General features: G+C 39.4%; 1 protein-coding gene across 11 annotated transcripts in view; it reads right to left on the reverse strand.

The window, feature by feature from the left end:
- The window catches only part of PCDH15 (protocadherin related 15), a 686,961-nt gene that overhangs the window by 172,791 nt on the left and 501,422 nt on the right, over nt 1-12,748 (reverse strand). For all 11 annotated transcript variants that reach the window (XM_090279288.1, XM_090279289.1, XM_090279283.1 and 8 more), the window contains 2 exons: nt 7,858-8,163; nt 5,305-5,529 (listed from right to left, as the gene is read on the reverse strand). In XM_090279288.1, coding sequence (XP_090135414.1) covers nt 5,305-5,529; nt 7,858-8,163 — 531 coding nt within the window. The remainder of the gene's footprint in view (nt 1-5,304; nt 5,530-7,857; nt 8,164-12,748) is intronic.

A 12,748-nucleotide genomic window follows, 5' to 3' on the forward strand; every position in this document is an offset into this window, starting at 1 on the left:
ACAAATATGATAATATAGAACAGGGTTTTAAAGCTCTCTGTAATAATCTCACCCTGAGTGTTCAGAAGAAAAGAGAGCAAGTGTCAATCTGCATTTGGGAAAATATTCTGCTGATATTTTTATGCTTATATCACTTGAAAAAAGTGGCATTAAAAATGCCTAGAATTAAATATTGATTAAGATTTGGTTTAGGACTTCCAACCAAGATAGAGGCACAGACAGACACACTGCATCTCCTTCCACAACTAAGAAGGAATACAACTACCTCAAAACTAAAAACAACCAGAAGTTCCAGAAAATCAAACTACATGGAAGTCCAGCAAACAAAGATATAAAGAAGAAACACTCATCCAGACAGGAAGGAGGGCAGAGCAGGTGGTGGCAGTGGCAGCAGCAGCAGCAGCAGGTTGGTGGAAAGCACAGTCACAGGTTTTAAAAAGTCAGGAGGGACACCTGAGGAGCGTTACCAGCTTCTCACCAGACCTAACAGCACTGGGGAAAACCAAGCCTCATTGCTTCTGACTGTGCAGAACAGTGGGGGTTGGGGTGGAGGCCGAAACTGCCGGTCTCAGCAGACCCACCCACTTTGGGAATGATGGCCAGGGCAACAGCTGGAGGGGCACCAGTCTGGTGTGGAAGTGGGAGAGGTGCCTGGAAAAGGGGCCAGTACTGGACAGGCAGCATTGTTCCGTCTCGGACCCCTCCCCCATATACAGGGCCACAACGTGGTGAAACAGGTCGCCCTGTACTGATGAATCCCTAAGGCTCCACCCCTTACAACATAACAGGAACAACAGCTCTACCTGGGGCGCAGAGGCAAACAAACACAGGAGCCTGTCAGAATGAGGAGACAGAGAAGTATGGCCCAAAAGAGGAAATGGAACAAGGTTCCAGTGGGAAAACTAAGCAACAAGAGAGAGCCAACTTAACAGATGAGGAGATAGACAACCTAACAGATACAGAATTCAAAACCCTGGTTATAAAGATGCTCACAGGCTTGACAGATATGCTTGAGTATGGCAAACACATAAGAGAAGAAGTGAAGGCTATGCTAAGTGAAACGAAGAAAAATCTACACAAAACCAATGGTGAAGGGAAGAAAACCAGGTTTCAGATAGATGATATTGAATATAAGGAAGAAAAAAAAAGTCAACCAGTGCAGCTTGAGGAAGCAAGAATTGAAAAAAATGAGGAAAGCATCCCAAATTTTGCGAAGGAAATGGACATACAGGTCTGGGAAGCACGGAGGGTCCTGGGAGAGCTGAACTCAGAGGGGACCACACCAGGATGCATCATGACTGAGATGTCAAGAGTGAAAGATAAAGAGAGAGTCCTGGGGGCAGCAAGAGAGAGGAGGAGAGTTGACTACAGGGGGATGCTTATAGGACTATCATCTGATCTCTCAGAGGACACTTTGCAGGCAGGAAGGGACTGGCAAGCAGTATTCAATGTAATGGAAGGAAACCTGCGACCAGGATTACTCTATTCAGCATGGCTATCATTTGGAATGGAAGGGCAGATGAAGTCTTCCCAGACCAGGTGAAGCTAAAGGAGCTCATCATCACCAAGCCATTATTATATGAAATATCAAAGGGACTTACTTAAGAAAAACAAGATTAAAACTATGAACACTAAAATGACAACAAACTCACAACTATCAACAACTGAATCTAAAAAATAAAAACAATATCCAACTAAGCAAACCAGAATAGGAATAGAATCATAGGTGTGGGGATCTTTTGGAGGGTTAACAGCTGGGAGGGGGGAGGGGAAGGAATGGGGATATGGGGCAGGGATTAAGAAGCATAATTGGTTGGTACAAAATAGACAGGGGAAAGTTAAGAATAATATATGAAAGGGTTAAGCCAAAGAACTTATATTTACAACCCATGGACATGAACTAAGAGGGGTAGGGTTGCTGGAGGGAAGTGGGGTACTGGGCAGAGGGGAGCAAACGGGAAAAATTGGAACTACTGTAACAACATAATAAGTAAAATATACTTAGAAGATTTGGTTTAAATGTACAATACTTCAGAAATAACTTTGTATAGGTCAAGAAGACATGACCAATGAAGTGGTATGACTTCTCTAAATAAGATAAAACAATGGAAAAACAAATTAGATCAACACTGTCCTGTTTTTGAAGAAAAGTCAGCACATCGGCCCTGGCTGGGTAGCTCAGTTTGTTAGAGCATTGTCCCAATACAACAAGGTCGTGGGTCTGATCCCCAGTCAGGGCATATGCAAGAATTCTCATTCATACTCTCTCTCTCTCTCTCTCTCTCTCTGTCTCTCTGTCTCTCTCTCTCTCTCTGTCTCTCTCTCTCTGTCTCTGTTTCTCTCTGTCTCTCTCTCTCCCTCTCACAGCAAGACATTTTTTTAAAGGAAAAAGAGAGAAAAATGAGCCCATCAATGTGCAATTCCTTCCCATGACCTGATAAGAAGCCTCGAGTAACACCTCTATAGTACAATTAATGGGTGCTCAGGCAACAGGAAATACATTTTTTAAGAAACTTGAATCCAGATAAAGAATGAGACTTATTTCATGCAATCTTGCTTGTTTATCTTATATGATTGGATTTAATTTGACTCTAAATTCTTCTTCTATCAAAAGACATCAAAGCCATAAAGAAAAAGAAAATTCAAGCAGACAAGAGTCTATAAAAGTTTATAACTTTCTATTATCAACCACATCCATCCTGGAGAGAAGGATACATTATTTGAGTATTCCTCTTTGGATCTGGGAAGAATAGAGGTAAGCTCATTAGACCTGGAGTCTGCACGATCCTTCCCCATGTGGGACGGCCACTGTCCCCTCCATACCCCCACTCTTATTAGGGATTTCTGGGCCCAAGGGTAGGCAGGACGACGACCATGTCCAGCTTGAAGCAGCTAGAGGAGCTCGAGACCTTCGCCCATTGTCCTTTATAAGATTATAAAGGGTCTTAAGTCTGAGAGGGAGGGATTGTTATTCTTTATTGTTAAAAAAATTAATTATTTATTTTTAAAAAATATAGGAAAGGTTGAAGCCAGAGAACTTGTATGTATGACCCATGGGCATGGACTGGGGGGGGGCGGGCAGTGGGGGATTGCTGGGGGAGGGGTGGTGCTGGGCAGAGGGGAGCAAAGGGGAATAAATTGGAACTATTGTGACAATAGAATAAAATATACTTAAAAATAATTTTCTTAAAAAAGAGCAAGCCTTTTCTTCCCCTATGTCCAAAACAGTCAATAATAAAACTTAAAAAAAAAAAATATTTAATGTTCAATTCCACCAAACTATATGGGTAAGAAAGAGAAAACCAGAGTAAGTGGGTCTACATTTTTCACCTGCTCCAGAAGCTATTTTGCTACAGTTAGTTTAGATAAATCTGTCTCATCTTAGTCTTTTTCATCTTCTTACCTAGCATGACATTTTCATAACCTCTTTTTCATCTTCTTATCTATCATGACATCTTCATAACCAACAACATTATCATATTCTTAAAATCTTTATGTAAACAGATTTCTAAGTGTCTAATGCCATACCACTTAGTGTGGCAATATAGTATTTCAAAATATGAATTGAAGCCCCTCTGGCCCTTGGTGATTTGTGTTGTGTCTTAATCTTTCCCCAGGCTGCTGAAACATTTAATATTATTGTTCAGGGGGGGGAAAGATACAAACAGAAAATCAGGTGACTCAAGAAAATATTTTGATAATTTGAATTCTGATTCTCAAAAAGAATTTACTGCTGAACAAAAATTTAACTCCCTGAAATAGACACATTGCCCACTATCTGAAATAAATTTATTAGAATAGACAGACACAAAATGGATGCAGGCATAGAATCATTGTGGATCCCTGAGAAAGAAGGAATTCAGACCCTAATAAAACTCTCCAGACAGTTTTAAGTCTTCTCAGAATCTAAAGGACTTGGGTCCTCCTTTCCAAGGTAGTTTGGTGAAGACAGCAGGACTTTAGGGAAGAAATGGCAGCAGGTGGGTACTGGCAGATAAACCTCAGTCAAGTGTAAAGAAAAAGCAGTAGAATAATCTCTGAGTTCTACTTTGATTGCAGGAGTATTTTAAAACAAAACAAAAACACCCACAAACCAGACCCAAAGATCTTATAGTCAAGATTAATAAAGCATTTACCTGCATGATAAAGAGTTATGCTAATTATATATTGGTTAAATATTTAACAATCTTCTATGTTCTCATATTGATATTTTATTTTCTAACAAAACCAATAGCATTTTTAGTTATTTATCAGTTAACCATTAAACAAAAACTCAAGAAAAAAGATTATTCTTTATTTCATCACTTCCACATTGCAGTGCCCTATGAAAATGAACATTGTAGAAATGTTGCTTATAATGTTGTGTACTTTATAACCTTGTGTACAGAGCCCTCTACTGAGAGCACCTTTCAAGAACTGAAGTCATCCCCAGAACCTGACTTTCTGCGAGGCAGAAAATCATCAGTAGAAATGCATTTGTGATGCTTCCCTAATTGGAAAAGTGCTCCTTTGGGAAAGAGCAGAGAAATTGGAAAATTTTGTGTGCTGCTCAGGTGACCTTTATATATACTTGAGAACTGATATAATATTAAACACATAATATATTCAATATATAGAATATTAAATAGATATTTATTTCTTGAAAACAGATGAATCTTTTTCTCACGTAGTCTTAAAGATGCACTTTAAAAATCACTGGAAACCCATAAGGTTGAAGATGCCATGCTCTTTCAGGCAATCATTTGGCACAGGGTATTTTAACATATGAGATAACAAATGTAGAGAGGTCAAGAAAGTCCCAAAGATTATAGAACTTGAAATAGTTGAACCAGACGTAATTCCAATTTCATCTCATCCCAAAGATTATTTCATTTCAAAATCTTGGGTTCTAAAGTAAACTAAACTAAACTATTTTGTTCTTGAGGATTAGAACACAATCATTCAGAATCATTTTATTCTTTTAATTGGGGGATTTAGAGGAAGTTATTATCTCTGCTGCTGTGAAATTGGACTAAAGTGTAGTCTGGAGAATTTAGGATTTGGTTGAAATCACAGAGCTAATGGAAGCTCAGGCAGCCACAATGTTTGAATTATTTTCTAGTGTTTTCTTCATATTTTTTATAGTTAATATAGTTATTTGTCAAGTCTTCATAAATGTTTCACATTAAAAAAATTATGTTCTGGATCTGATACCACTGTGTTATTATAAATTGTTACACTAAATACTACAGTTATAGTATAAAAAACAGAAGTTACATGTAGACAATGCAAAGTAGGCAACCAGAAGTCACCTGTATTTCTTACCTTTACTATCACTATGACAGTAGCAATACCAGGTGGCATTGTTCCATAAATATCAAAGGCCTCCACTAGAAAAGTGATACTTGCTTCTTGCTCTGGAAATGCCTCATAGTCCAAACTCTTTAAAAGGGAGAGTTGTCCTGTAAATGGATGTAGTGCAAACATGTGTTTCACTTCTGGGCTTCTTATCCGATAAGACACATTTGCTCCAAGGTCTGCATCTGTGGCCTGCGATAATTAAAGCAGAAGAATGGTCATATCAGTGGCATTACCAAACCAGAGGAATGAAAGACTAATGGAAGTCATCTGGCAGTGCCTAGGACAGCATACATTTAATGATGACCAAAAGTCATGTTTCAGAGAAAAGCACTTTTGTTAAGTAATTTACCACAGAGAGGGAGGAGAGAGAGAGAGAGAGAGAGAGAGAGAGAGAGAGAGAGAGAGAGAGAGAGAGAGAGAGAGAGAGAGATGAGATTTTGTTCTCTTGATCTTATTACTAAATTTATTTTACCTGAAAAATCACTAAGTAAAAGAATCATACCACAGTAAAGAAATACATATTGTCATAAGTTATGATTTCCTGCTCATTGTATAGTCTTGAAAAAGAATATTTTGAGTAAAAAATAAATTTATTGAGTGATTTCCATAAATATAATGGATTATTAAAGCACTATAAGAAAACTAAAAAAATGTAAATAATCATTTTACCTGACAAGTATCCTACAATACATTGGTAAAGATCACTCTATTATAACTCCCTTCATTTACCTAATATTCATTGAGTAGTTATTATTGTGAGATGCTACAGAGATGAACAAGATGAATCAAGACACAGTTTTGCCTTCTAAGTTACTATCTCAAAGAAATAAGACACAAATACCCAAATCAAAGGAAAAAAATCTTATATATTACTTAAATGTATTCAGTATTGGAACTGATATCTCTTAGCTGAAAGAATAGGTTTTAAAGTAGGTTTTATAGGATGACTATTTCCTTCAGTAGCACAGGCTGGCAAAGGCCACTCTGGTAGAGGAAATGGAATGGAACAAGAATGGCATTGGGAAGATAAAGGTTTGTTAGGTTGTGCATGCACTCATGCAGTATCTCCTATGTGAATGTCCAGTTTTAGATCCCTTTAATCAGTTATCAAGATCACAATGAGAAAGAGAATGCTAAAGCACAGATTTTATTATGTTCCTGACTAAAATCCCTCTTGTTTTCCATTCCATTTTTGGATCATCTACATTCTCCTTAATGTGGTGAAAAGGACCAACACATTTTCCAGTCTTTTAGCCCCTAGTTCTCTCTTCTGCTCCAGGATTTTGAGCAGGTTCTTTCCACTACCTCAAAAAGTCTATCTTCCTCTTTGCTTGAATAACTCATACTTTTCAAATCACCATTTAGAAAGCAAGGTTCTCAAGGAAACATTCTCTTTGATCTAAAGATTAGGTTAGAGGACTAATTGAGGACCTCCAGTTTAATTATCAGTTTACTTGTCTGTTTGCTACATCAGATCAAAAACTCCATGAAGGAAGAAAATCTGATTTTCATGTTTGAATCCCAAAAGTCTAGCATAAGAGTTGACATAAAATAAACATAAAAAAATGCTTGTTGATGAATGAATAAATGAGTTGAATAAAAGAATAAATAAACAATGCCCTCTCCATGACCAGCTTATGTTGCTTTTTTCAGATTTATTTTTTATAGTCTAAATATTTGCTGAGTTTAATTATGAAAGAAATTTAAGTTTTTAAAAATCCATGCTAGGTTGTAGATTGCAGGTCAAGAAAGGAATAGTTTTCCAAATTATACTTTATATATATATATCACCTGCATCAAAGTTAAAGGGGTAGTTGCTTAAAATGCAAATTTCTGGGCCATCTTAACCTACTGAATCAAAATACCAAGGGTTTCTGGTAATAGCACAGTTGAGAAATGAAAAAAGGAGGCTTAAATATGGAGACACTATTGAAAAAAAAGGTTTAGATCTCTGGAAGAATGTCAGTTGTTCATTGAAAAACAAACAAACAAAATAATGGGTATAAAAATACCCTATTTTCAAAAAACATATATAGGAAAACTTTTTACATATGTATACATATATATGTCTATATGCATATTTACATATATATATCTTTGATATTTGTTTGAGCACAAAGATAAATGTGACAGAATAAACATAAAATATTAATACTGAGTATTCTGGAGGTACAAGGTGGGAGATTATTGACTTTTTATAGACTGTGGTATTGTCCATTGTACCTATAAATATGTAGGATTGATTTTTTAAATTGAAAAATTTTATTTACATGTGTTATCTAATTTTTTACAAATGCAACTTTTCCCCCTTTTATTTTTGGTATATCCCTAAAAGTAGAGCTGTTAGATTTTTTTAATGCATTATTTGAGATATTTATATTAAAATTAACTTATTGTTTACCTGCAATTAAAATTTAACTGAGTGTGTTATTTTTTGATTTGCTAAATCTGTCAACCCTATTCTAATAGCTAATCTCATAATGTGGGATTCATGAAATTAATGCTTTTTCCACACACCTGTACTTGAAGGAAGATGGTCCCAGCTGGCAGATTCTCTTCAACGACAACAGTGTATGTTGAATTGGTGAACACAGGACTATTATCATCAATGTCCAAAACCCTGATGGCCACCGTTATAGTTGAATAACGAGGGTGTACTGCTCCATCAGTTGCCACAACAACAACTTCATAGTAGTCCCTGACTTCCCTGTCAAGCTTCACTTTTGTGAAAATACTCCCAGTGGATGTGATTCGAAAAAGATTATTGAAGTTACCCAAACTGTAGTACACTTGGCCATTTATTCCAGCATCAGCATCAGTTGCCTAAGTGAAATTAAAAACAAAGAAATTTGCACATTACATTTTGTTAAGCTTTTTGCTCATTAAATTTTGTTATGTTTTTCTGTTAAGAGAGAATATTTAAAGAATCATGGTATGTTTCTAGCTGAATATTCTTTTTCTTTAGGAAGAAGATTAAAAAGAAAATGACAATGTAACACAATAGTTAGAACACAAAAAGAAATATAGTTTAATAAATGTTCTTCATTCAGAAGTATAACTTAGAAATCGATATTAGCAATAATAATATTGTTACAGAAACCTGTCATTGTAAAAGTACTAAATTTTCCTATATTACCATTTATTTAATAGAGTTTGAATTCTAAAATATTGCACTAAGTGCCAACTTAAGATTTCATATATATTTTTTAATTCAAGCACTTTATTCATTTTCAGGAATCATATATATTATAATTTTTTATATATGTGTGTATATATAAAATTTTAGTGATATATATATATATATACAACCTAATTTAATCCTCACAATGTTCTTAGGAATAAGTAGAATTGGCCCTCTTTTACTAATGAGAAAACTGTGACTTAAGGAGTTTAATTATCTTGCTTAGCATTACACAAAAAATCAATACCTCAGTGACCCATTTTTTAATACAATGCCTCATATGTTAAACTACTTAATAAATATTTGTGAAATTAATAAACACTTGAATGAATGAATGCATGAAAGTGTAATGTAAAACTAAATCTACTCCAAAACCCAAATGAGGATAAAAGTATAGTAACTGTCAAGCACCTACAAAGGGCTTTTCTTTAATATTACAATACAATCTCCAAATGATAACTGAGAATTATTGATGTTATAATAATAATATATTAATTGAAAACTTTAAGATATATTAATCATTTTACATCAAATAAAATATGGAAATTTTGAGTAAATATTTCTTCATGGAGTGTTATGAGAATTAATCTTACTAAAATGCAATTGTGATATAAATTATAACTTCTATAAAATACTGTGCCTTTTATGTTAAGTAGTTCTATATTATTTTTCTTCAGAGAAACTGGAGGAAATCTTAGAAGTCATAAAATTTTATATAATTATGCTTCAAAATATTGCTAAGGAAAAAAGGAAAATAAGATAGTTGGCTGAATTATGAGCCAAGGACACAATAATCACTTAATATCCACAACACTCTCCCCCTAAGAACACACACACACACACACACACACACACACACAATGTTATCTCTTTGTCTAATATCACTGCTTAACTAACTAGAAAAAATATATAATGCAGTGGTATAAACAGGTCTTATTTCATCACACCATCACTCTTGAAAATTTCAGTGATTTTTTCTGTCTGTGGGAATTCTTAAGGTCGCAAAATCAGTCACTTATGTAATCAGTAATTTAAATGATTCTTGCTCAAGTTGTTTTTTAATTTTATTTATTTATTTATTTTTATAGAGAGGGGAAGGGAGGGAGAAAGAGTGGGAGAGAAACTGATTGGCTATCTGACTGGTCACTGAACCTGCAACCCAGGCATGTGTCCTGACCAGGAACGGAACTGTTGACCTTTTGCTGTGCAGGATGATGCTCAACCAGCTGAGCCACACCAGTCAGGGCTCAAGTTATGTTTTTATTCAGCCATATACTGGAAGATTTATTATGATAGAACATTTAATTTGGCTAATGTGTGTGTGTGTGTGTTGGGGGTGTTATGTATGTATGGTCCTATAAATGTCCAGCAAAACTTAACTACCCTTGGTATCCACAGAAGATTGGTCCTAGGACCTCCCTCTGATACCAAAATCCACAGAGGCTCAAGTTCTCTTTATAAAATGGAATAGATCGGTGCCTACCATCAGCCTTCACATCTGTGAACTCCCAGCTACAGATGGAAAACAGTACAGGGCTTTATTGAAATTAAAAAATCCATGTGTAAATAGACCCATGCATTTCAAACCTGATGCCAGCTACTTCAGCTTCTCCTTATGTACCACTGGTGCCTTTCAAGCTGCTACCCAGGTGCTGAAGTTCAGAGAGAGTAAGTCTGAGTAGAAACCACCTTGTCGCTGATGGGGACTGGGCACCCACTGCCTCAAGCCAGACCCGATCGTCGCTGGTCCAGTGGCTTAACCCGCAGCCTCCGACCACACCCAGCTGCCACCCAACTGCTACACCTCCTTCACCCAAGCTGTCATCTTGCCCTTTCTCTGCTCCAGCCACTGTGGCGGACAAGCCACCTGAAAGCGTCACCAGCCGGAAGGCTCGAGCGGTGTATCCGTGTGAAGCAGAACACAGCTCCGAATAATCTTTCAAAATAGGAGCCATCTTTGAGGATGAAAGCAAGGTGAAGAGATTTCTCTATAAATGTGATATGTACTTCCTGGCTCTTCAGCGGACTCTGGCTCAGGCTCTCAAGCTTGCTCCTAGGCTCTTCTTCCTCAAGGATGCCTGGATGGTGGTGCTGCAGCTGCCTTCATTTCCCAACGAATGGTATTTGGCATGGGAGGGAACTCCAGGCACAGCCTAGGTTTGGGCTGGCCTGGAAGAGGGTGACAGGTTTATTCTTTGGGTGTTCTAGAGGGAGTCAGAGAAGGAAAACTCTGACTCCAAAAAACCTCCGCTGCCTTGCGGCATACCTCTTCAGGGGAAAGGCTAAGGGAGTAAACCCCGACAGAAAATCCGGAGCCGGAGTCCCTAAGGCGGTTTGACATTGTAGTCAACACCGGCAACTCCTGCGGCGCACCTGAAGCCAAGCTGTATTGACTTTGTCTTTCCCTTGGACCCTTCAGCTGCGAAGAGAGGGGGGGTCTGCTGCATGGGCAACAGCAGACCCTCCATATCACCCTGCCCAGGCTCTGTAGCTTCAGTTTCACTGGAGAGGACACTCCAGCGTCATCGCAAGATGTCGACTCAACACGGGAGGAGACAGATACCGGTTATAAGCTCATCCGATTGGCGAAGGAAACGAGGGCCAGGGGTCTCCTCTGATGGTGGGAGAGGTCATCGCACCTCACTGGACAGCTACTGTCTCGCCATGGCTCGCCTGCCCCACTGGGTGCGTGGGGATCAGAGAGGCGCCTCTCGAAAAGTGGGCCACAAAACACCCGCACCAGTTAATTCCAAGCAAACAACAAGAAAGAAGCCTCCGGCTCTTCGCCTCGCTAGCTGGAACATCAGGACCATGTGCCCCGGACTTACTGCAGACCTTCCGTGGATCAATGGTGCCAGGAAAACCGCTGTCATCGATATGGAACTGGCACGACTAAACATCGACATTGCGGCTCTACAGGAGACCCAGTTGGCCGACAACGGAACTATCAGAGAAACCAACTACACCTTCTACTGGCAAGGGAAGTCTCCGGACCAACCAAGACAGCACGGTGTTGGGTTCGCTGTGAAGAACACGCTTGTTAACTCCATAGAGCCACCCACAGGAGGCACAGAGAGATTACTTACCCTCCGATTGTCAACAACTTTCGGCCCAGTCAGCATTCTCAGTGCGTATGCCCCAACCCTCTGCGCCACCACCGAAGAGAAAGAACAGTTCTACCATGCACTGGACGAAGCATTATCCAAGATCCCCAGAAGTAACGCTCTCTATCTCCTTGGAGACTTCAACGCAAGAGTAGGAGCCGACCACATGGCCTGGCCCACCTGCCTTGGAAACTTTGGGAGAGGAAAGATCAATGAGAATGGTCAGCGACTGCTTGAGCTTTCGTGTCACCACGGCCTGTGCGTGACAAACACATTCTTCAAGTGCAAAGAGATCCACCAGGTGTCATGGAGGCACCCCCGCTCCCGCCATTGGCACCAGCTTGACCTCGTCATCACCAGAAGAACGGATATTGGCAGCACCCTCCTCACTCACAGCTACCACAGTGCAGACTGCGACACGGACCATGCCCTCGTGGTAAGCAAGGTGTGCATAATGCCGAAGAGGTTGCACCACTCCAAGATGAAGGGTCGCCCACACATCAACATCAGTTGTGCCAGCAACCCAGTTAAGACCCAGCAATTCATCAACAAGATGGAAGATGCACTCGGCGAGGGAGTGGCGGCAGATGACTTTATCGAATCCAATTGGCCACGTCTCCGCGACGCCATATACAACTCTGCCATTATTGCTTACGGGAAGAAAGAGCGGAAGAACGCTGACTGGTACGAGGCTCACTGGGAAGAAATGGAACCCGTGATCGAGGCTAAGAGGAAGGCCCTACTGGCTTACAAGGTCACGCCCACTCCCAGTACACTTCAAGCTCTACGGGCTGCCAGGAACAAAGTCCAGAAGACCGCCCGCCACTGTGCCAACACCTATTGGCTAAACCTGTGCAGAAGCATTCAGGAAGCCGCCGATATAGGCAACGCACGAGGAATGTATGAGGGTATCAAGAAGGCAACAGGCCCAATCCCCTCCAAGATCGCCCCCCTTAAGTCCAAGACAGGTGAGGTCATCACTGACCAGGAACAGCAAATGCGGCGGTGGACCGAGCACTACCTCGAGCTGTACGCAACGAAGAACACCGTAACAGACACTGCTCTTAACGCCATCCCAGACCTACCAGTCATGGAGGAGCTAGACACCCCACCTACTGCGGCA

Source organism: Furipterus horrens, unplaced genomic scaffold (assembly GCF_987537825.1).
Source record: "Furipterus horrens unplaced genomic scaffold, mFurHor1.1.pri manual_scaffold_5, whole genome shotgun sequence".
Classification (NCBI taxonomy): Eukaryota; Metazoa; Chordata; class Mammalia; order Chiroptera; family Furipteridae; genus Furipterus; species Furipterus horrens.